We start from the raw sequence: 26,485 nt of genomic DNA, 5'->3' as shown, positions 1-26,485 counted from the left end.
TGGGTAGTATGAGTCAATCCAGGAAGGAAAGTAGATGTCGGTTGAGTCAGGATTTTCTTTTTCTAGAGTGTCAGTGTGTTCCTTGGATTTCCGTAGAAACCTTTGATACATCAATCCACTTGATGGTTGTCTGCAGATCTGTGCCATAGAGAGGTAAGCCTAGGAGATTGTCTGCTTCAAGTGCACCACATTCTCTGTTGGACAAGCTGCAGAGTGCAACATTTCACTTGTTGAGACTTGTTTGAGTTGATGTCATTCATGATGCCAAGGGCAAAACTCTTCTCAGGTTTTGAGAGATATTTTGTAATGTAGCGGTTGAGGGCTGTAGATTTTTCATCAATTAACTGAATATCCACATTGCCTTCCCAAGCTAGCAAAATTGCTGGATTGTTGAGTTTGTTTGTTTAGCTGTTGGTCCCAAAGTTCCTGCTGCTATTGGGGGTCTGGCCAGTGGCTCATTGTAATGCTGATTCTGCTGGTTTGTGTTATAGACAGTTGCACGACAGTATTCCACAATGGGTGGATTTTGTTCTGAATATTTTACAAATCCAACAAAACAATCCAGGCATTGTAGGTCAGGGTGTTATCAAGAATATTTTTCTCATGTGAAATGAGAGTATCCTGATTCCTTTGGGGCCATGACTAATTAAAACAAACATATTACCACTAATATAGACACTGCATAGGCCTATTCTCAAAACAGCACTGCTAAATATTTGAAAGTTAATATTCAAAATAACTAGGCAATTATTACTATTGCGTATTAATTTATTTTTGATCAAAAGAGCCACGTTCGCAATATTAGGAATCTGTCATCTACCTAACATAGCCTACCTTATATAACGAATGTGTCCATTTCCTTAATTTTTTTAACCAATGGTGGATAACGCATTGCTGAGTTTGTTGCGCTTACATATCAGGTGGTGTCCGGAATGATCCAAATGCAATTAAAACAGAAGGTGGAGGCGTGAAATAAATATATTTATAACTTCTCTTATGCAATTATTTAAATAGCAATTAACAAAATCAGTCATAACAGTGTGTCTCAGGTGCCTTATAGAAAAGTGAAAGAGCAGCATTTTTTAAGGTGAGCAAAGCTGCTGGCATCAATAAATTAAAAGTAAATCAGCTCGTTTTTGATGTTTAATCTACTGTGTTATTGTAAACAAGTAAAATCAGTGGTGTAGTGGTAAATAAAAAAGTGGGTAAAAGTCCTTTACAGCACTGTGAATAACTGTGCATGGTCTTATTTTTCTAAAATATATGTTTGGCTATGGATTTGGACAAAAGAGTTATAAAAAAAAGGTGACAAATACAGATGTAGTCACTTTACAGTATTTTCCATCATGCCTGTGCATGGTAACCATTCATTTTTCAGTTTCAAACCACAATTAGGCACTTTTATGTTTTGCAGACTTGAGAATTGCATTTTTTTAAAAAAAGCTTTTATTTTTCTTTTATATTCAATGTGATTGACATGACACTTTTTAAATTATATATATAATATATTTCCGATTGTGGAGCTGCGTTTGTGCCATATAAAAATGTGAGAAACGTCATCCATGTGTGAGTGTCCATCTGTCTGCGATTATTATTCTTATACAGTTCTATGGTTATGCACCATACAGCGCTGTTAACACGGTTTATATTTTCTGCACTCTTAAGGATAGTTCATACACTAGTACAGGGTGGTCCGTCAGCCCCGTCGACCCACTCATGTGTTCGTGGGTTGCTTTGAGCTCCCTATGAGATATTTGGATACAAATATGCCCTGTATAAAGCTAATTTGATACGAATCATATGCAAAGTTTGAAAGGTACGCGTGTTTTCAGTACCAAACAATAATAATGAGAAAGCGTCTTCGAATTCAATTAGATAACTTCTCTGAGCACTTCATGTCGGTCTTTATCTTTGCTGGTCATAGCTTATTTTTTTTTACTTGGGTCAAGATATGCGATTATAATAAGATGATGGGTGAAAAACAGCTGATTTATTTACTTATACTTTTTTAATACCACGTGAGCGGAGCGTACCTATTTTGTCTGGAGCGGAGGGGGGGAGCGAAGCGGGAATCACAAGGAGGGGAGCGGAATGAAAGAAGGAGCCAAGCGGAGCAAAGAAAGAGCAGATTATATTATTATGAGCAGTGAACAGAATTATCACCGCTTCACTCCGCTCACATTCTCTTAACACAACACAGACGCTCACCGTTAAAATACATTGTCTTTAACACAGGATTTGCACATCACAGGAGAATAGAAGTGAGTAAACTCTGTAGCCCTTGTAAACGATATATTACCCAAATTCAAAATGGGTAAACGCGGTTTACTTGCGTATACCCTCGACTACACCAATGAGTAAAACTCTAAAGTACCCGGTATTGGCAGGCAGTCCTGAAAATTATTATTTTATTTCACAGCAAACACTTTTATGTTTTGTATGAAAAAGCTGAAAAAAACCTTTCAATGGTCGAGTGAGACCGACAGGAGCTGAAAAAAAAAAGAAAAAGGGGGTGGATTTGAACACTACACATAGCCACTGCACCGCAGAGATAACAGGGACATAAATAAAGAAGATAGCTGCTTCCACATCCAGAGATTTGCAGAGATTTTTTAGATGTTATAGTAATAAAATAATGACTTTGATCACATTATTGAGGAGTTTGGTGATAAAACGAGTGATCAGGATTTATCAGTACGCACGTCTATAAAGAGGTATGTGAAAAATACAGCGAACAAGGGGTGGGGCTTGGCTGTAGATACAGTACTGAGTGTCCTTTTGTGATTCAACGCCTTTTAAACCTGTTTTACTTTTTACTCTAACATTTTTTACTCTGAAAAAAAAAATTAAACAGCGCATGTAAAATAAACAGTGCGTGTGAAAATAAACTGGACCTGACGCGCCTGACAAGCGCTGAATAAATGGATTACAAAGGGTTAAATGAGGAACTACAATTTATCAGAGATCAGAGATTTAGACAAGGAAGCTACATGCCACACTTGTGTACAATTATATTCTATGGTATATACCAAACAAGAAACTGGATATTTTCAAACAGGAAATAGAACATTTCTAAAATTGAGCAGAACATTCAGGTTCTCAGCGAAAGCTGGTCAGGCATGGATGTAAGCTTAAAAAATTAACGCATTTCAACAACAGCGCAGTGGAGATTTGAGCGATATATTCTGTTTTAAAACACAAATACATTTTTTTAATATAAATGGTGTGGATATCAAACTGCTTGTGTTCCCTGGTTTATTTTGACTTTGACCAACATGTGGAATCACATGATTGGTAGATGTTTAGTTATTTAGCTTTTCTGTTTGAAAAGTCACTACACACTCTTAAAAATAAAAAGAAAGGGAAGAGAAAGAAGGAGAATAACAATTTCACCTTAGTTTGACAACTTATATCTTGTTGTTGTCAGGTATTTACGTTGTTCACATTTGATGTAAGAAATTCCAAGAGAAGGAACAGCTGCCGGCCCCAGTGAAGGAGGGGGGAGTGGCCACTACTGGAGGCGAGCAAAGGAGCTAGTGCCATCCCAAAGGCCAGTGAAGGCAAAGCTGCCGGCCCAAATGTTAGAAATGGAGGAGCTGCCATCCTGCGTGCCAGAAAGTGAGGAGTTGCCATCCTGCATGCTGAAGGGGGAGGATCCGCTGCCATCTCCAGAGCCAGCGACACTGGGAAAAGCCCCGCTGCCTCCACCACCAGAGGGAGAGGAGCTGCAGCTGCTTCTACACGCACTGCTCAGGGTTGCCTGTCCTACACCGCCTGGGATGCCAAGCCTGCATCACCGAGGATACCAAGCCTGCTCCGCTGGGGGTCCTTTGCTGCTCACCCCCAGGGATTTGTTGTTACCACTGCCAGTGTTTCCACTACCTGCATTGCCACTGCAGGAGAGCATCACACGCGGCCACCAGAACTGCTACTAGAGCTGCTACCATTGCCGCCTCCACAGCCAGGAGGCATGCTGTTTCAACAACAAGGAGGCTGGTTCCCATCACTTGGAGGTCCTTTGCTGCTGACCCCCAGGGATCTGTTTTTGCCACTGCCCATGGCCCCATTTTTTCTCCATTTCTGTACGAGGAAAAAGGGAACTTAAGAATTTTAAGGGTGGAGGTGGCCATTAAGACCATGTGTGCTATGTGACTGTTTATTTTGGCCATTTTGCCATTTTGTTTCTATTTTGTTTTTGATTAGATTATTTAATAAATAAGAGCGCATTGACGAATCAACCTTTAGTACCTTACCTGTGTATGTATTTCCTGGTCAGATGACCCACCCAGCCATTCATGACACACGATTAACCCTTAGCGGTCCATTTATTCAGCGCTTGTCAGGTGTGTCAGGTCCAATTTATTTTCACACGCACTGTTTATTTTACACGCGCCGTTATTCACAGTAAAGAAGGTTTAAAATGCACTGCGTATCAAAAGGACACTCAGTACTGCATCTCCAGCCAAGCCCCATCCCTTGTTCACTGTAATTTTCACATACCTCTTCATAGTCATGCGTACTGATAAATCCTGATCACTCGTTTTATCACCAAACTCCTCAATAATGTGATCAAAGTCATTATTTTATTACTATAACATCTAAAAAAGCTCTGCAAATCTCTGGATGTAGAAGCAGCTATCTTCTTTATTTATGTCCCTGTTATCTCTGTGGTGCAGTGGCTATGTGTAGTGTTCAAATCCACCCCCTTTTTCTTTTTTTTTTCAGCTCCTGTCGGTCTCACTCGACCATTGAAAGGTTTTTTTCAGCTTTTTCCAGAGAAAAAATGAGTAGATACCTGTGCTTGACGTCTTTTTGACTGGAAAGGGAAAATTGTATAAATGATTTTTCAGAAATATTTATTCACATAAACTGAGATTACACGTGGAGTAAGTAGCAGTGTTCTGACAAATATAACAACATATTAAGAAGTGCTCTGGCTTTTCTGTTCGATACCACATCATGGATCGTTAGTGTTGTGTTACTTGTTTGATAATGTAGGCAGTAGTCCTTACAGTATCAGTGCACTAGACCCTACAAACACACATTGTCATAACGTTGCTGTAAGGTTGTGGTTTGGTTGAGGCAGACATAAAATTTAGCAATGTTATACAACAAAAGAAAACCAAAGGAGTGGACTACAGAGAACCAAACAAGGACTCCAGCGAGTGTGTCAAGCTGGAGTTCACTGGATCCAGGAACAACATGGAGGAACTGCCATACGCTGCTGCATCAAAGAGAAAGCAGAAACCTAACTCCTTACCAAGAAAGACAATGAGAGTGCCACTTTGAACCTCACTATTAATATTGTAATTATTGATAATACAGTTGCGGTTTAAAGTGTTTTAAGGGCAGAGCGTAAAATAAGCTATCATAGAAAGATATTGATCATATTGAGGATTTGGCAAAGAAAGAGAATACAAGAGTGGTTTATTGGCTGTTTTATTTCTCACTGGAAGCGAGTGGTAGTATCTGTGGAAGGAAACAAAAAGACAATTACCAGGGAAAACCACAAGTGGCAACTATACAACAAGCAAGGTTGAAACACTTACCTTTGGTTGGGACAGGGAGCCTTCACTGTCACCTTCAACTGGACCGTCAGGAAGACACCATTGTTCCACCACTCACCACTAGAGGTTGCCATAAACAGGACTTTGGCAACAAGTGAGAACGAAACAGAAAAACACCTGTTGGCAGGACTTGAAAAAAATACATACCTGTAAATGGTGGTTAACAATGAAACTTCAGGAGGTCTGGGTTATTACAAGTGACATAACAACAATTCAATAAAACCTTAATCCTTTGCCGCCGGACTGCTTTAATTTCGTGCATTTTTGACCGATGACGCACCCTGTGTTCTGTGATGTCTCATAGCAATAATAAGCCGTGTGGTAATCAAACCAGTCTTTCTGAAACTTGTTATTGAATAAACCTATGCCCTAGAAACAAAAAACCCATGTTTCCCTCTGTTTTTTTAATGATACACTTCAAGGAAGTCATGTACAGGAAATGCGATCGGCAGCGCCGACTTTGAAGCCAAGTTACACAGTAAGTTTGAACTATGCCATGTAAACACAGTACGAAGCCAACGCAGACATCTGATCTACGGCTGTTTTTGAAGATAATTATCTCATGAGCCTGTAATTCAAGGTGGAGACCCTGGTATATAATAATAGAGATGTGTTCTCTAATCTTTCTGGGAAGACCACCAAAATAACCCATGACATCATTATAGGGCCAGACACGACGGTTAGGTTATAGCCTTATAGGATACCTGAGGCGTCCAGAAGGAAATTCGAACCATGCTCGATCTGCGCATGATCAAGGAATCTTCCAGCGACTGGACTAGTCCTATCATGTCCCTAAACCAAAAGTTACATGGCATTTATGTAATGATTTCAGGAGGTTCAATGAAATCTCAATATTCGATGCCTACCTGATGCCTCAGGTGGATGATTGATAGAGAGGTTAGGGAAGGCTAAGTATCTCACTACCTTAGACCTAACTAATTGGCAGATTCCTCTTATGGAAGCCACCAAGGATAAAATTGCATTTATTACCCCTCAAGCTTATCCAATATAATGTCATGCTGTTTGGATTACATGGGGCGGTTGGATAAAGTCTTGATACCTCACTCGACTAAAGTCTTGATAACTCACACGAATATATTTCCTTCTGTATTGATGAAATTGTCATACATACGGAAGAATGGGCAGATCATGTGGAGAAAGTTAACGCAGTGCTCCAAAGTCTGAGGGAGGCCAGTTTAACCACCAACTCTTAAAGAAGCCAAATATCTGAGTTATGTAGTAGGTAACAGGGTAGTGAGACCACAAGTCAGCAAGGTCGAGGCCATTAGAAGTACACTAAGAGTGATCTACACAGATTTATACAATGCAGTTTACCCAAAACCGGAATACAGCCAAGAAACAAAACAACTAGGGATGAATTCAAAACCGAATCCTGGATCTGGTGCATCCCTAAAAACAACACACAATATTTATCTTATTTACATGAGAGTAGATGTTAAAACTTCATGCTGATTTGAACTCGGCTCTCACCAAGATAAGCACCAACTAAGACGAAGCTTTACAGTAAACTAATGTGATCCATCTGCATTTCCATCCATTTGCATTTCTTTCCATCTGATGATGTAGATATCCTTCTGCCTGGTGTTGATGGCTGAAGTGTAATCCTGGCTCCAGGGATCAGCTTATTTTGCCTCCCCAGTGCATCAGCACACACAACGGTTGCGATGCTGGCTCCAGGGATCAACCAGAGTGTGGTCTCCCCAGCGCATCAGTATGACAACCATCTGGATTGAGCTAAGTAGGGACATCTCTGGGGTCTTCAAGTGGGCTCCTTCCATCCTCAGTGTTTCGTCAACTAGCCCACGACACCTCAAGAGGGCTCGACAGTGATTCTAGCATCCCAGCATCACCCTCCTCCGTCTCCCACTTAACTCAGCCCAGCTTACTTACCCGTACATTGCAAGAAATATTTCTAAGTTGCCCTGTCCCTTATTATAGAAATGCACGAAAACAAAACAGTTTAAACTGTATTTCTGTAATCGAATAACACTCAGTGAATATACAATATTTACAAATCTACCAACATATAGTCCAGTTGCAATCAGTTAGAAAAATTTAAGGGAATATGGTTGCATCTCTTACTAAGATCAATCAGCAAAACTCCAGTTCGTGGGCCCAAAGCAGAAGTCCAATAAATCCAATGAAAGTAATCCACAAAAAAAAAATGTATTCCAAAAGAGAAAATAGTAGCAAAAAATTCAGAAAACAATCCTTAGTTACATAAAAAAAAAAAAAAAAAACACAGCAGTCCATAAAAAGGTTAAACTCTGCAACTATATGTGGTTATATACCAATGCTTCCTTGAAGGAATTCTACAAATGATTATTTATTTTATTTTTTAAGGCAGGAAAAGAGGCCAAGTAATCCCAATCTTAAACCTATTTCAAGTTAGCTTGCTACTCAGTTGGCTTTAGGCTTTTTAACAAGAGAAAAACAGAAAAAAACAGGTTCCGCAACATTGCAATCAATTACCTGGAACCAGCAAAGCATATAATTGGTTTGAGGTTGTTTTTTTATGCTGCACAAAAATGTACTTTATGTAACCGTATTATAATGTAATCTCTTATCTGAAGTAGCTTCATTATTGATTCGTCAGAAGAGTCAGACTGGTGTTTAGGCAACAAGCACTAAAGCTTTCCACATCTTTCACGTAAATGGTTGGTCAAGTCTGAGATCACAAAGTCGAGATATGGCACAAAGACTGATTGCCGGTAGAAATGTTTCTAGGTTTGTTTTCTGTGGTACTCTGCACAACGGCAGTACAACACTCGAAATGATTTCTGTGACTGTCATGGCAACAAAAAAAAATTATATTTCTTACGGCACAGAACAGTGTTGTAGCTTTGAGTGCAGCTTTCCTATGTGGCATCCTTTTTATTTTCTCTAGGGCATCAGCAACAGATGTAAATAGTTCCACAAATACAACTACACCATCATGGCGCTCTACCCACTAGGTTTCACACACGGGCATGAGTCTTGAGTGGACAGCAGATGGAGTTACTTTTTTCAATTGTTTTGCATAAAATATGGCTGAGAAGATCTGGAAAAAACATGCATTGTGCCAATAGTGTTGCAAATAACTGGAAGTGCTGCTGCACTACTGATTGTCAAATTTAAGACATGATTGCAGCAATACGTGTACATAGCTAATGGCTATTTCTCTTTGATTTTTGTTTAAACACCAAGGTAACTGTCGCCACTGGCTCCATCAAATCCTTGACCCCGGAGAAATTTCAAATTGAGGCAGTTTTTTCCAGCTCCTGAAGAATTACAGAAGCTAAGCCGGAGTCTGTGGTATCCTCCACGTGGATGTAGGTTAAAAAATTCTCAACTATGGTATCCTTGTGAACATAGCATACAGAGATACGCAGCTGCTGCTTTCGGGTTAAGTCTGTTGTTTCCTCAGTGAGCACCGAAAAGAACATCTGCAAAAAATTGTTGTTGAATTTGATGGCCAATAGCTGCTACTTCATTTATTTCCAGCAGTTTTTGCTGACTTTTTCCTCTGCTTCCTCTAGTGGAAGATGTAATGCAACTTGGAAGGTTCACAAGTTGCATTACATTGTCTGTGCTAGTTGAAATGATCCATAATCACAATGCCATCTGAGAGACAGCTGTTCCCGTCCACAAAATTCAACCGTTTTGACGATCTGGACAAGATATTCCCGATTTGCTACATCCAACTTTTAATTGCCAATTTCCATAATATTTCTACCACCAGTATGCTCATCACTGAATACTTTAAGGAAGTCATCTGCCTTCTGTGTGGAGTTCTTATAATATTGAGTAATCTTGTGGGAACTGAAGACTTCTTTGGCATCTTTATAGTTTGTAAAGGGAAGCATAACAAGCCTCGTGAGTTTCTGCCCGCTTCTTGTGACATTGCCAGGTGCAAATGCCACACATAATTTACAAAATCCACTCGGCTGTGCAGCAATGTACACCAGCCATGGATATTCCAGCAGCCATTTGTGGTGAAAGCTGTGTTTCTTGCTGTTTACAGTGTCAGGCACAGGAAACTTGTAAGTGTACAATGGTAACCTGTAGCTATAAACATTATTTGTTTGGTCTAGTTAAAACAAAGCATCTTGGCATTTATATAGAGTAGTTTAAAAAGATTCTAAAAATCATAACTAAAATAATGTAATATAACTAACATTACTTATATCAACAACATTACAAATAGTATTGGACCTCACACCAGGCAAATAGCCCTTTTCATGTGTAAGGCTCCTGGCCCTGTTACATTTCCATATATACCAAATCCTGCATGTTGTGAAAATGTAATACAGAATTTTGGTAATTGTTCTAGGTTTACCAATTGATAGATGCCTACAGTATATCTTACTTTGATAATGTTTTTTTATTGAAGGTAGTAAAATGTAATGGGTGCAGATCAGCTGTCAAATCTTCATATCTTGGCAATTCTCTATTGAAGGTAACAAAATTTGAAGGGCATGTGTGGACTGTCATAATGTCATACCTTCTAGATGAGAAACGTGATAAAACGTGAGCCTGGGGTTGAGCTTGGCTGAACCTTTTAAACTTAAACTGCTTTTTTACTTTCTAATACTACTTCTGATACTTTCTATTTGGCTATATGTAATGTATCACAATGCTCACAGTTACAACCATAACTCACAGCAATGTGACAGAATCATACTTCCCTGTACAGTATATATAGTCGTAGTTAAAATGTGATTCTAATCTTTGCCCAGAAGTTAGATTCATACTTTTTGACATGCAAACTTAGAAATTGTATACTTTTATTTTAACAGCGTGATAAAATATTGCAAATTGTTTTAGGTTGTGTGTTTTACACACCAGAAATTCTGGCTTGTGTTATCTCTAAGGGCTTGGCTTGTAGTGTACACTCTACCGGCATTCTGGCAAGTGAGTAGAACACACGAAAAATACCTCAGTACTTTCTTACAGTTTAACATTTATTCAGGACAATGTATCTCAGCTCTGTTTTAGAACAGATGTGTCATCACATGAGACAATGAAAAATAGTATGTATTATGTAAAAAAGTACAAACTATTCCTGGAAAGTCTAGACAGCAGCAGGAACGCTTAGTTAGAGAAAGAAGGCAGTTGAGGAAGCAATGGAGAAAAGCAGAACAAAGTCAGAAGGAGGGACTCCATCTGTAACAAAGGGTCATAAAAGATAAGCTTGCAACATTGTGCAGAGCTGAGCGCCTATGGAAACACTACAAAAAGAAAGAGCGTGCGAGAACTAACTTTTTTAAAGATCCATTCAAATTTGTAATGAAGAACTTCACCAGTGAGAAAAATGGCACACTAAATTCATTTAAGTTTGAGCTGGAGAGATATTTGGAGGAAACACATACAGATTCAAAAAGGCAGGAGCCTATGGCAATTCCTTCAGACATCCCACCTATCAATCCACCTGAATACCAAATGGAGGACTGTGCACCTAAGTGGAAAGAAGTAGAGCAAGCTATGAATAAGCAAGGGCATCATCATCTCCAGGGCCTAATGGAGTTCCATACAGAGTGTACAAGAGTGCTTGTGGAGTTCTATGAATCCTGTAGAAATTGATGAAAGTGGCATGGATAAAACAGGTTGTACCAAGAGCATGTTGCCGAGCAGAAGGAGTCTTGATACCAAAAGAAAAGGATTCTACAAGCATCGATCAGTTTTGTCCTATTTCCCTATTAAACGTAGAAGGCAAGATTTTCTTCAGCATTATTGGTTAGAAATTGTCAACCTACCTATTAAAGAACTGCTTCATTGACACTTCAGTACAAAAAGCAGGCATTCCAGGTTTCCCAGGATGCTTAGAACACATCCAGGTAATCTGGCAACAAATTCAATCAGCAAAAAAGGAGAGAAAGGAGCTCCATGTGACATTCCTGGATTTGGCTAATGTATATGGTTCAGAGCCACATGAACTTCTTTGGGCAGCATTTGATTTTTTCAGTGTACCGATGACAATATCAAATTTAGTGAAAGCCTACTTTGGAGTTTTGCAATCTAGTTTTTCAACTTCAGAATTCAGCACTACATGGCAATGCCTAGAAGTTGGAATAATGACAGGATGTACCATTTCTCCACTGGCTTTTACCATGGCAATGTAAGTAATTATTAGGGCATCAAAATGGGTAGTGGGAGGAGAGCGCTTGGCTTCTGGAAGACGACTACCACCAATTCGCACCATACATTGATGACATGACAACAATGACTACGACAGTAGCCTGCACTAATCATTTATTGGGCAATTTAACCAGTAACATTGAATGGGCACGAATGCAATTCAAGCCCACTAAATCAAGGAGCATCTCTATAATTAAAGGCAAAGTAGTAGATAAAAAGTTCCACATCAATGGTGAGGCAATACCAACAGTGTCCGAGAAGCCAGTGAAAAGTCTAGGGAGATGGTATGACGGGGATCTAAAGGACACAGTTCATGTGGGAGAAGTTAGACAACAAGCGGTGGAAGGGTTGAAGAGCATAGACAGCAGGGCTTTACTGGGCAAACTGAAACTCTGGCTCTTTCAGTTTGGTCTATTGCCAAGACTCCTGTAACCACTGACTGTGTATGAGGTTTCCTTGACAACAGTTGAGAAGCTGGAAGCTTTAATCAGTTCATACATCAGGAAATGGTTGGGAGTTCCACGCTGCCTCAGCAGAGTGGGACTTTATGGTAAAGGAATACTGCAGCTATCAATCTCTGCTCTAACCAAGGAGTTTAAGTGCGCCAAAGTCCGACTGCAAATGACATTAATAGATTCAAGCGACAAATGCGTAAGGGAGGCAGCATCTGTGTTGAAAACTGGAAGAAAATGGACGGCAAAGAAAGCTGTGGAAGATGCTAAGGCTGCCCCTCGAATCGGAGTAATTATGGGGCAAGTTCAGCATGGAAAATGAGGTTTTGTTCTCAGTTCAGCTCCTCCTACATGGCAAAAGGCAACCCCAGCTCAATGGAGGAAGCTGGTAGTCAGTGAGGTGCAAAAGCAGGAGGAGAGGATCAGGTGTGTAAAGGCCATTTCCCAGGCCAAGCAGGGAGAATGGATGAGATGGGAAAGTGTGGAAATACGCAAGATTGGCTGGCAAGACCTATGGACAATAGAACAGAGCAGGATCAGTTTCCTCAACAGATCAGCATATGATGTTCTCCCATCACCACAGAACCTAAACCTCTGGGTGGGTGAGAATCACTCATGTCCTCTGTATTCATCACCTGCAACATTAAGGCACATTTTGACAGGATGTAAGGTGGGTCTTAGCCAAGGACGGTTTACTTGGTGCCATGACCAGGTGCTGCGATGTTTGGCCTTAGCATTGGAAGACAAGTGTAACCTGACCAATAAGTTGCCACCAGTTCCATCAAAGCAGTACACACAAAAGACAATATTCCTCCATCCAGGAGAGCAACCATCAAGAAAAGGTGTTAAAACCAAACCTTGCCCAGGACAACTGGAAGCCGCTAGAGACTGGAAGATACTGGCAGATGTTGGTCAACGGCTTATTTTTCCACCTGAAATTGCCACCACTAATCTTTGACCAGGCATTGTCTTGTGTTCTGGATCAGCAGGCCTTGTTCATCTGGTAGAGTTAACAGTGCCATGGGAAGTTGCTGTGGATGAGGTGTATGAGAGGAAGAAACTTTGGTATGCTCAACTAGCTGCTGAAGCGGAACAGCGAGGATGGAGAGTCTGAGTTTACCCAGTACAGGTGGGTTGTCGAGGATTTGTGGCACACTCTATAACCCAGTTTCTCAGAGAAGTTAGCTGCAGAAAAGTTAGCTGCTTACAAACAAAAAGAAAGCAACTTGCAAACAAATCGCAAAGTGAAAATAACTTTGAAAATTGAAATGCAACACTTAAGTGGGTGGGTGCTACGTAGAGGAGGGAAACTGATCACAGATCTACGATTGGAGGAACATTCTCTCAATTGCTGTGATCCTGGACAGCGAAGTGCATTGTCTTTGCACAGTTCTGTTTTTTTTTTGGGAGGTCTAATATTGAGAGCAACAGTAGTTCCTCATACAAGTTAGATAAACTTGTTTGAAACTACTGAGAATCTCTATACAGCTCCAAGAGTTTTGCTGTTTTCACCATGTTGCAGCAGCAAAACTAAATCACTTAAAATTACCATCTGTACCAGTACCAAAAGTCTGAAACTTTCTTACATCATATGTGAAAAAAAAGTAAATACCTCTTATACACAATGATAAGATATACATGGTCAAACTAAGGTAAAATTCTTCTTCCTCCTCTTCTGTTTACTTTGTATGTGTGTAGCGACTTTTCAAAAAGAAAAGCAAACTAAACATCTAAACATAACTAAACATCTACCAATCACGTGATTCCACATGTTGGTCAACGTCAAAATAAACCAGGGAACACAAGCAGTTTGATATCCACAGCATTTATATTAAACAATTTATTTATGTTTTAAAACAGCACATACTGTAGAAAAAAAGAAAAATAAATTACAATGGTTTGAGCTTGAAGAGTACTGCACAGTTGTTGAAATGCATTAATTTTTTATGCTTACATCCATGCCTGACCAGCTTTTACTGAAAAACTGAAGGTTTCTGCTCGATTCTAGAAATACTAGAAATACTATTTCCTGTTTGAAAATATATAGTTTCCTGTTTGGCAGATACCATAGAATGGAATTGTACACAAGAGTGGCATGTAGTTTCCTTGTCTAAATCTCTGATCTCTGATAAATTGTAGTTCCTCGTTTAATTAAAAATAAAGGAATAATTTATTAGGTAGAAATAAATAAATGATTTAAACAACGCATAGAGGAGTAAATATATTTATAAATAAATAAATGTATACATTAATGTTATATTATAAATGTATAAATGTATAAATAAATTAATAAATAGCAAGCCAGAAAAATATGTCATATAATTGATTTGGCTGATGCTTTTATCCAGAGCAATTGACATTTGTATGCCTCTATAGAAAAAGTAGGTTTCATGTATAAGAAAAAATATATATATTGTTATACAACGAGACATTAATGCTTCTTCAAGTGGAGCAGTGGTTGGTGCACTGTGCTCTTGACTGGAAGGTGGGAGTTCCATAATTCCATCCCAGGTGGGGCACTACTGCTTTACCTAGATTGGTCTAGTATAAAATATAAGTGCAGAAAATATAAACCGTGTTAAAAGCGCTGTATGGTGCATAACCGTAGAACTGTATAAGAATAATAACCGTAGACATATTGACACGCACACACACACACACACACACACACAGGGATGACGTTTCTCACATTTTTACATGGCACAAATGCAGCTCCACAATCGGGAATATATATATATATATATATATATATATATATATATATATATATATATATATATATATATATATATATATATGAAGAATTTAGATGCAAAACGCGATACACGCCATTCGCAACAAAACTGAGCTAAAAGCAGGATCATTCATCGCACAGTGACTACTTTCTTATGTGCACTATCCTTTGTCCTCAAAACACGCCATACTCCACGATGAATACAACTCAAATGATCGTTTCTTTCCATAACGCGCTATACGTCAGACTTCTAATTCAGTAAAACCCATCATGTCCACTGAGCCAGTTGGTGTGCGATATCGCAGTCGTGTGACCCTATTGGCAGCGCCCAGGAGGTGTAGTAGCGTATTTAATCTTGTAAATTGTGATTTTATGATTAAATGGTGAATAATGTGTTTAAAAATGCAACAAAGTCAATTATCTAACGGGGTGTAGTAATGGTGATTAAGCTTTCACAAATAATGCTTAGAAAACTGTCACTCGATCGGAACTGTAAAACCTCCCTTCATCTCCCTTGCAATGCCAACCCCACTTAATGGTGTTTTACGTTTGTGTTCTCCTTCTGCGTGGGATGAGAAGTTTATCGTTTTAATTTACTGAAAAGTCAAATTACTTTACAGTACGTGTAAAGTCATTTTACAAAAATGTGGAAATTTATACCTGGTTACGACCCTGACTGAAGATGTCATTAGCAAAGGGGTCCGGTTGTACTAACGAGGTCAAACAATAGGTCACGTTTTACTAAACATTTTAAAACTAATAAACCATAATGAACAATATCATAGTATGTTGCTTAAAACATAACAACACAATATTCATAATAAAGTTGAGTTTGTATCTATAAACTGTAACACTTTTAAAGCTTGGGATTCGCTGCCGTAGTTTGCTGTTGTTTACATTATCGTCAGCATATTTTAAGTGATTGAAAGCTGAAATTACTTTTTTTTAAAAAAACACATTTTCTTATACCAATACGGTATTAGTGAGCGATAAGAAGTTCGTTTGAAAACCAAGCTTTAATCACTGATAATAGGTGCACAGGCGGTGATTCCGTGAGTGCTCCTGGGCTCAAGCACCAATGGGAGAAAATAAGGTTCTGCACAGTGCAAGTAAACTACCTGTTCTGTCAAATTATAGTGTGGATGCTTCACAAGCAGAAGTGTTACTGCAGCGTTTAAAAATATAAAATCCATTTAAACAAAGTCTCCCAGCTTTCTTGAATTATCATTAGGACCCGGTAGTGGCTACAGGAGTTGTGACCAACTCCAGATTTATTTAATAGACTAATTAGCAGATTAATTAAGAATGTTGAAAAGGGTGTGGCTGCGTTTCGTGTGGGTGATAGTAGGAGTTTGGTTTGGAGAGTTAGACAGCAAGCGTATTATTGTGAGACTGGAAAAACGAACTATTGCAAAGGTATTTGAGATAACCATTTGGATTGTTAACTGGTGTTGACGACGAGGGAACAGACTTAGCCGGGCTCGTTATTAGTTAGAGAAAGATCTGTCTAGATGGGGCTCGAGAACGGGTTAGGTTTTGTTAATTTTTAAAACATACGCTACTACGTTTCCTGGCATCCTGTATTTAAAGCGTTTATTTTAAGACGGAAAACGTGTGACTTGGAGGGCAATCCATCACTTATATATATTTTAGTTATATTTGTTAGTGTGTGTGTGTATATATATATATATATATATATATGTGTGTGTGTATGTATATGTAAACTAACCCTAACTAAAACAAATTATTCTAAAACATTTTAAACACTGTCCTACCTGAAATAATAACAAACGGGAGAATTTAGATTCTCTGCACTAGGGGTCTGGAGCTCTGTCTGCTGTTGTCACCCTGGATATGTCTCTGAAAACTCTCAAATGTCAGCCCCCTACCCTTTCTAGGGGCTTGCCGCCCCCCCCCCCCCCCCCCCCCCCCCCCCCAATGAGAATGGGTCCCCTGGAATACTGGAGACAGGGAAAGGGTTCTGACTACGCAATTTCTTTAAATGTACTCTACTTGCATCTGAAAGAGTTAACTGTATATTTAGTGATGTTTCTTTCTTCCAACAGGGTAAAAACATAAAAGAAAATTAGCTCAATGGAGAAATCTCTAGGTATACAACTCTCTTGTACTAAATTAGTATGTAATTGTTGCAATCAACCTACTGTAAATAACATCTTGTTGCTGCTTCCCACCTGTCTCAATCAGGATTGTTGGGCACAGTTTTGTGCACTGGGGGGAATACCGTGCCAGGCAAACGCTCGGGCTGGACCTGCAGCTGCAAAATGCCTATCCGCTGGTTTGGATGTAGGGGGCTTCGATGGCATTTTCTTTAGTTTTAGTTTGATTTATTTTAGTTCCTCTGTTTCCAAACCAGATCCTGGTGATTCAAGCTGGAGACAATGACTTAGAAAAATTGAAAAGTGTGGATTTAATTAGAAAAAAGATTTAACACAACTGCACAAGCTAATTCCAAATAAAAAAATATTTTTTTCATGCATCGCTGTGGCAATGTTGCCCTGCCCCTGTTTGTGTTTCTGTGTTGTATGTTGCGGTTTGTGTGTTAATGCTGGTGTATAGTCATTGGTACAAGGGATATAAATGGGTTTGTGTAACATGATTGGCTTAAAATGTATATTTGTATTTAGGCACGCGGATTGCACTGCACTTCACGTTTTCTTTAAATCTGTGTTGAGATATTACTGTGAAAGGACAGACTTTAATTCAACTAATATATAGTTTTTAAATAACTCGGGAGTTAAGCTTTATGATGATGGCAACTGTAAAAGGAAAAAAAGCTTTTGTGAACACAACTTAGTTTTGTGAAGGCTTTAGAATTCAGCCCCATTGAAAGTCTACTAATAAATTTTAAGTTTTCTTTAGAGCTAGTAAAAGGTAAGAAACTTTTTCATACTGTTTAGTATTCCTTTAGAAGGACAAGCATGAATTCTATATGCAGTATAGATGAGGGGAAAGCTCATTTACACATTTGCTGCCAGATGCAGGTGTTGCGTTTGTGTCCAACTGTGATAGGGTACGCCCCGCCCCTGTGCATATTTCATGTTGTGTTGTGGTATTCAAATGTACTGTTCTGTGTTTATTAAACATTTTATTGTTATTATTGTTTACAGCCTGGATGGGGTTAATGTGTCATCCAGATAAAATCGTGAGAATGTGTGGTCAGCCGAGAGCGTTTTGATTATTGACAAACTGTCTGTCATACCATGCGTATGAGAAATGCCATACCGAATGTGGCAGAGGGATAAACACGTTAATTAATAGCCAGCTAATCCCTCGTCCACAATATAAAAAACAGTTTGGCTGAACGTGGTGTGTTCAGAGGTGGAATGAGAAGTGAGTGGAAGAGAAACTAAAAACTTAAACATAACAATTGCTGCTTCTACACCAGCACAGTACTTGTTGGCGTGTTCCGTGTCTGTTTGTTTTGGGCCATGGTGCGTTTTGTTTTGTATAAGTGTTTTGTTTAAACCTTTTATTTTACAATAAATCTGTGCACCAGCACATTTATTCATTACTCCAGTGCTGGCTGTTGTCTGTTTTATCTTCTGGGTCTGTGACCTCACACCACACAGCCAACCTGCCACACCAACCTTTGTATATGTGTCTGCTACCTGCATTATGTACAACTGAAAAGTAATTATTTGCTGAACTATGGCCTGTTTGCTTATTCCACATAAACTACTTGCACCTGTAATCTGTTTGCTTTAAATGTTCACTTTTTGTTCATTGCTCTTAATTGGTTCCCCTACACTTTCTTAGACAGGCACTTTTCATTTTTCAAATAAAGCTTTTAACAATATAAAACATATTTTTTACTAAGGAATATTCAATAAGTTCATTTAAAAAAAGAGGCTGTATTGCAAGGTTTTATTTTTTGAGAGGAATAAAAAGACAACTTGGTTGCAGTCAAGAACACCTCTGTTCACAATACAAGTTCAGACTTAATATTTACTACATAAACACTAAGTAGGAAATCCTGCTAAACCAGTTCAGCCTTTGCCAATTTGCTTTTACTTCTAATATGAAACACAACAACCTATTCTGTAGTTTACCAGAAAGACTTTGTATAACTGTGGCCACTTGAGAGACTAGTAATTGACATAAATGAAAGATTTGTAGCAACAGTAGTTTTCTCTAGATATTTAAAAAAAAAAAAAAACTTCTGCATAAGACTTTCATAGTACCATTGCAAAAATGACACACGTATGCTATCTCCATCTCTTTAATTTCGGCAGAAATTTTACTTGGACTCAAGTTAATAATTATTTAATTAACTTGTTCATTTTCAAACCTCATGAATATTGTTCCATAGTTCCCACCTAAAAGACATTTCAATTTGGTCCTGGAATGCTTTGTTTATTTTGTACCTGTCATACATGTTTACCTGCCTTTTATCTGTTAAACCGCCTTGGGGGCTTACTCTGTATCAGATGGGAGGAAAAGCTTCCTTGGTATCAGTTGTTGTTCTGTATCGGGGAAACAAGCAGACTACAGTACATTATCTCTGTTAAAATCTGTCATTGTTATGATTCAACTTTTATTTGTAATTCTTATAATTCGTTAAATGACTTGCAGAGTGTCTTTGGCATTTGAAGAGCTGTAAGAAGAGAAAAAGGTGTTTCAGTTCATCCAGAATCAACAAGGTAATTTTTCCAGTCATTTGCTTACTCTTCAGTGAAGTCTGCTTGCTTTGTAGGTTTAGCAGTGTCATGTATGTATTACTTTAAACAAAAGTTGTTTAACAATCACAGCAGTTTTACAATAAATGTAGAATTTAGATGTGAAAAAACAACTGGAAACAACTTAATTTCAGTATATTTACACTAATCAAGCTATACATATGTTTGTTTTGGTTTTCTTTAATTATGTTTTATCTCTTCATATAAATACTTTATGTACTATTCACAATTCAAGTTTTTAAAATGATTTTTTGGTTTAATTCCAATACTTCCACTATTTTCTTAGCTACTGCCTGCTGCGTTTGTAATCATTCACAAACAGTATGATCTCTTTAACATGTAGGCTTTTATTTTCTCTCAACAGTGAAGGGAATATCGGTGCCAGAATTAAAATGTGTTAAATTGTGAAGTTCTTCTTTTTAGAGGTTGATAACAAATTAGAAAATGGATTTCCTTCAACCTGATTGGTCAGCTGGAAGTTCCTAAAATCTAGCAAAGCCCCCTCGAATGTTATCCTTCAAACTGTTTAATCTCAGTTCCAAGTCAGTCTGCCAGAAAATATTTAAATACAGTGCAGTATTAATGCATGTATGTTACCTTTGTCCTACTTGATGGAAGAAAATTTATCTAATACACCTGCTGAATGTTGTGTTGACTAAACAGGGCTGTAGGCAGCCATGAAAAATCACAAGGCACTTTTTCATGCACCCACCCACCCCACTTAGAGGTTTTTAGAATGGAAGAAAAAAAGAGGAAGTTATTATAAATACAAAAGTTTAGGTAGCAGTTTTTATTTCTTCTGAATAAAGGTACTATAATAGAATTGAGTACGTGAGGTTCTAAATTTGCAGGACCTGTGTGGTTTTGTACAGTGCCCACCCACTTCACTTCCAGTGAGTATTGGTTTCTGAGTATGAATACTGCACAGCCCTAGTAGATGGTCTTCTAGCTTTTAAAGGATGCGTACATTTTTGTATGAATTAATTTGTTAAGCAGGATATTCACACAATTGAAAGAATTGGACTAAGAAAATATAAATAAACCAAAAGTATACTTATACACTTGAATCTATTAATATACTTAACATAGAACAAAACCTATTTTCCCCTAAACTAAAACAAATAACAGCTGACACATCTCTGGGTGTTCTAATGTTTTCATTGCACCAAATTAAGTACCAAATTAACTAAGTAGGATGGTACTATCTGGGGATCACCTCCAGCTATGTACTATCTGGGCACCAATTAGAACAAAAAACACTAGTACAGACCTCAGGATTAAACTAATAACTTAATCATGCTGGAAAACGCCAATGCCTGGAGCAGGGGATGGGATAATAAGAGCAGGGCTGCATTCTTGTTCTTTGTACGTCACCTAAAGTTTTAAAGTTGTATTATTATTTTTTTTAAACTCTTCATTCTATCAACCCCCAAAATCCTATTTGTGAATATGTTTTAAAATAAAATGTTTTGTAAGATATTGGTAACGTGAAAGTCGTAACTTCTCTCACTCGATATATATATATATATATATATATATATATATATATATATATATATATATATATATATATATATATATATACACACACACGCACACACATATACAGTGCCTTGCAAAAGTATTCAGACCCCTGACCAATTCTCTCATATTACTGAATTACAAATGGTACATTGAAATTTCGTTCTGTTTGATATTTTATTTTTAAACACTGAAACTCAGAATCAATTATTGTAAGGTGACATTGGTTTTATGTTGGGAAATATTTTTAAGAAAAATAAAAAAAAACTGAAATATCTTGCTTGCATAAGTATTCAACCCCTGTGCTGTGGAAGCTCCCAGTTTGCACCGATGAAAGAAATTGCCCTAACGAGGACACAATTACCTTACCATTGGCCTCCACCTGTGAACCATTAAAGTTGCTGTCACATTTTCTGGATAAAAACCTCACTGTTGAAGGATCATTGGTAAGGCTGTGAATCTGAATGAAAATGAAGACCAAAGTGCATTCTACAAAAGTTAGAGATAAAGTAATACAAATGCATAGATTAGGGAAAGGGTACAAAATAATATCCAAGTGTTTGGATATCCCAGTGAGCACAGTTGGATCAATAATCAGAAAGTGGAAGCTGCATCACACCGCCCAGACAAGGCCAAGAAAAGGCCATCCCTCAAAACTCAGTGCTCAAACAAGAAGGAGACTTGTGAGAGAAGCCACAGAGAGGCCAACAATCACTTTGAAGGAGCTACAGAGTTCAGTGGCTGGGAGTGGAGTAATGGTGCACCAGTCAACCATATCAAGAGCTCTGCATAACACTGGCCTGTATGGGAGGGTGGCAAGAAAGAAGCTGTTACTCAAAAAGTACCATCTGAAAGCATGTCTGGAGTTTGCCAGAAAGCATAGGAGTGACCCAGCTGCGATGTGGGAAAAGGTTTTGTGTTCAGATGAGACCAAGATAGAGCTTTCTGGCCAAAACTCAAAGCGCTATGTGTGGCGCAAACCTAACAGTGCCCATGCCTCAAGACACACCATCCCTACAGTGAAGTATGGTGGTGGCAGCATCATGCTGGGGGGATGCTTCTCATCAGCAGGGACTGGGCATCTTGTTACAATTGAAGGAAGAATGGATGGAGCAAAATACAGGAAAATACTGCAAGAGAATCTGCTTCAGTGTGCTAAAAAACTGAAGCTTGGGAGGAAAATCACCTCCAGGACAATGATCCCAAGCACAAGGCCAAAGCAACATTGGAGTGGCTCAAGAACAAAATGGTGAAAGTCCTGATCTCAATCCCATTGAGAATCTGTGGCACTATTTGAAAATTGCGGTCCACAAGCGTCATCCAACCAACCTGAACAACCTGGAGCAAATCTGCCAAGAAGAGTGGGCCAAAATCACTCCGACACTGTGTGCAAAGCTGGTACATACTTACCCCAAAAGACTTAAAGCTGTTATTGCAGCGAAAGGTGGCTCTACCAAATATTAATGTGTGGGGGTTGAATACTTATGCAAGCAAGATATTTCAGTTTTTTATTTTTCTTAAAAAGATTTCCCAACATAAAACCAATGTCACCTTACAATAATTGATTTTGATTTTAAGTGGTTTAAAATAAAATATCGAATAGAACGAAATTTCAATGTACCATTTGTAATTCAGTAATATGAGAGAATTGGTCAGGGGTCTGAATACTTTTGCAAGGCACTGTATATATATATATAATATATATATTATATCTAGATATATATATATATTTATATAGATATAAAGGCGTTGGTTTGTTGCAATGGAGAACATCTTAAAACCTACTTGCAGACTATCTGGGGCTGCTAGATTTATTACAATTGAAACTATCATTACACTGTCCCCTGTACTAAACACACTTAGTAAGCAACTTTCAGTTTGTTGCAATTGACCAATGGATACTAAACCCATATGGTGTTCACCAACACTTTGTTTTTCTTTTTCTTTATAGAAATAAAGAACAATGTCTGTCTCCAATGTGTGTTCAAACACTAAGAGTGCTCATCCTAGTGCAGACAAACAGGGCACCTTAGGCAACCCAATGAAGTTTAAAGGTCAGGATTTTGAATTGCTGCGCAACCTGTGTCTGAGCAGTGGGTACAGGTTCCAGGATGGTGTATTCCCATCAAACATGGACTCCATTGGCCCAGACTTACTTACAGCAGAAGAGTTGAGCAGAGTACAGTGGTTGAGACCAGGGGTAAGTAAGCCAGTCCAAAACAACATCAGGCATGTATTACCCATATGTTACATTATATTTTCATTTTTTGAAAAACAAATCTTTGAATTCTGCTGTCATTGAATGTACTGATTAAATGGTAACTTGAAGGTGAACATTCCTCGCTGATTATTTTCTCAGGAAAGTTTGATGTTTAAATCTGCATCAAAGTCTGAAATCCAAAATAACCAATAGATTTATCACTTTTGAGACTGTTCCTTGTGAAACATATAAGTAATTTTTCGAAAGACACATCTGTTCAATGAGTAGCTACTGACCGGGACATAGTCTCACAGTTTATACGGGTACAGACTTTACTGACTTTACTGAAAGTACGTTGTTCTTCAGAGTCACAAAAGCAGTATATATATATATATATATATATATATATATATATATATATATATATATATATATAATATATATAAGAGTTCTCAAGACAAATCTGTTTAGTTAATTAATTGTTCGATCATGTGAAAGACAGTTTACATGAAAGGTGTTTCCACTTTTTGTCCAACCTTTGTGTACTGTTTGCATTTCCTATTTGATAGGGTGTTTCCGTTTCCTAGTTCAGTTGCTATGGATTTTATGTTTAGTGGAATAACACTGTACAGTACATTTCTCTGTTTAGAAGTAAAAATAATAATAATTAAAAAAATGGTACAATTGACCAGATAACACACTGTTTTTATTTTCCCTTGGAAATAAAATAAAATCTAAATGCATGTTTTGCATTGAGAACCAAATGCTAAAACCAACCCCTGAAATCACAATTAATTGTAGTACAGTAGACCATACCATGTGCAGTAATGTATTTAAAAACACATATTTATGCTTTATTATGATCTGTATGTTGTGTTATAGGCATTTTGTGATAGTTTTGGAAAAAAAAAGCTTTGCTCAGTTTCCATTGATCTAGGCTACACGTTTTATTAATTTAGAAATATGAGATTAAATAAAAATAAATAAAAATGTACTGAGAAAGTGTAAAATGTAAACAAATGGAAAGTTAACCAGCTGAAAAACTGAATCGTCAGGCTACTTATCCATTGGCAACACATAGGCTACTTAACATATTGTCCCCTTTCAATTCGAAGACGATCACCAACAATACTTTTGAGAAATGCCTGCCACAGGTAGGTATTCATTAGACTCGACGACTATCGGTAGGCTCCCTTACTGCAGAAGCCAGTGCGGAAGGCTCCCTTTTTTAAATACTCAGACATACTTTGTCGAGAGCTCAAAATACCTTAAGGGGCAGATTATTATAAAAAATATATATATATATATATATATATATATATATATATATATATATATATATATATATATATATTATCTATGTTATGTGTTTCTTCTTCTGTTATTTGCAGCTAAAAAACAAAGAGATGCGGGTTCCTCCACCGCTGTTGAGTTGACTCCGTCGTTTGTCTCGGGCCTGCACGCTCGGTGTGTTGGCTTAAAAAAAAAAACAAAAAAAAAAACAAAATAGTCTACCCACATGGCATAGTGACTGCCCCCTTTTCGAACAGCTAAGCTGTGGTTTGAGTGTGTGTCTTTTCTTACTGCGCTTGCACTGTAAAAAAAAAAATAAAATAACGGAATAACGACAAACACTGTGTGCCTCCTCCACCGGGGCCTGGTTCTGCCTTGCCCGGTTGTTGAGTAGAGTTCACCGGTTGTCTCGGCCCGCCCACCAACAACAAAAACAACAGCAGAGAGTAATGTCTTATTACTGTTAAATAAATAAATAAATAAATAAAACAATTACCTACCACAGTTCTTATGCTACGTACAGCCCCTGTCATGTGACTGCATGTGGTTAAGGCCAGACTTAACGACTTATCACCCACGCTGTACCCTGGTGCAGCACCGTAAGCTCAAAGGCTACTATCTCATTGCCTACTGCGGCCATCGAGTCTGTGTATCCACCTCGGCATATGCTACATGCTACCCTAGGTTGTGTGACTGCACTCAGTTAAAGGCTAAGCATCTGTCCCCAGCCTCTGTGATTCGGTTTCCTCGGTGCTTAGACCATGCCTTGGTGCTTCGATGCCCAGGCATTCTAGCGCTCAAAGACATTAAGTGCCCTCAGAGCTTTTACACCCATAGGACCTTGGACACTTGGCACTTCAGTGCCCTTGGTGCCCTGGTGTTGCATGTCCTTGGTGCTTGAGCTTCGGGAACTCAGAGCCTCAGTGCACATGGTGTCCTTGGTGCTTCAGCGCCCTCGTTGCTTCAGCACTCCAGTTTAAATGCCCTCGGTGCTCAGCACCCCTCGGTGCTTCCACACCCTCGGGACCTCAGAGCCTCTGTGCACACTGTGCCCTCGGTGCTTCTGCACCCTTGGTGCTTCCATACCCCATTTGTAGCCATTCCTTGGTGCTTTGTCACCTTTGGAGCCTCACAGCATTGATTTACTAGGTGCCCTTATACTCCTCGGTACTTAAGAGCCTTGGTGCCACAGAGCTTTCCACACGCAGTGACCTCAGTGCTCCTGCACCCTCAGCACTTGAGTGCTCCAGTGTTGGAAGCTTAGGCATTTCGGTGGTTAGGCATTTCGGTGCCTCTTGAGCTTCGTTACCCTTGCTGCATCGGTGCCTCGATGCTTAACTTATTGTCTCCCCTCAGTGCTTTGCACCCCTCGGACCTTCAGGGCTTCAAGCACCTGATATTTAGCCAACCTTGGGACCTCAGATGCCTCAGTGTCAAACGATGGTTGCAGACGCATCGGCCTTCCAGCTAGGGTTACTCCGTATGCGCCTGCTTCAAGCATGGCTCAGTCCCTTCTGGCTACACCCCAAGCGCGACAAACACCGTTGGCTGACCATGTCCCACACATGTTGGAAAGCCCTATGCTGGTGGAGGAAATCCTCTCACCTGCACGAAGGTGTAAGCATAGGGGCGATCCACAGCCGTCAGGTAGCGACGACAGATGCATCCAATTTCGGATGGGGAGAAGGGGGGAGGCAAAGGAGCCCACGGTGCATGGTCAAGGCCGTTGGACATCCATGCACATAAATACGCTGAAACTGTGAACAGTTCACCTGGCTCCCCAGCAGTTTCTTCCAGTGCTCCAGGGAAGACATGTCCTGGTCCGGAAAGAGAACATGTCGGTAGTGGCATATGTTAACCAGCAGGGAGGACTTCAGTCCCCG

General features: G+C 38.9%; 1 protein-coding gene across 1 annotated transcript in view; it reads left to right on the top strand.

Moving 5' to 3' along the window:
• The first annotated feature begins 19,356 nt into the window (after window positions 1-19,356).
• LOC121317118 (calpain-14-like) overlaps window positions 19,357-26,485 on the top strand; it is a 35,997-nt gene continuing 28,868 nt past the window's right edge. Inside the window, exons 1-2 of the mRNA XM_041252734.1 lie at window positions 19,357-19,552; window positions 23,061-23,309. Of these exons, the coding sequence (XP_041108668.1) occupies window positions 23,073-23,309 (237 nt within the window). The 5' untranslated portion in view covers window positions 19,357-19,552; window positions 23,061-23,072. The remainder of the gene's footprint in view (window positions 19,553-23,060; window positions 23,310-26,485) is intronic.

This window comes from Polyodon spathula, chromosome 6 (genome assembly GCF_017654505.1).
Source record: "Polyodon spathula isolate WHYD16114869_AA chromosome 6, ASM1765450v1, whole genome shotgun sequence".
NCBI lineage: Eukaryota > Metazoa > Chordata > Actinopteri > Acipenseriformes > Polyodontidae > Polyodon > Polyodon spathula.
Note: the sequence above shows the minus strand (reverse complement) of the source record. Positions and strands in the feature narration are given on the sequence as shown.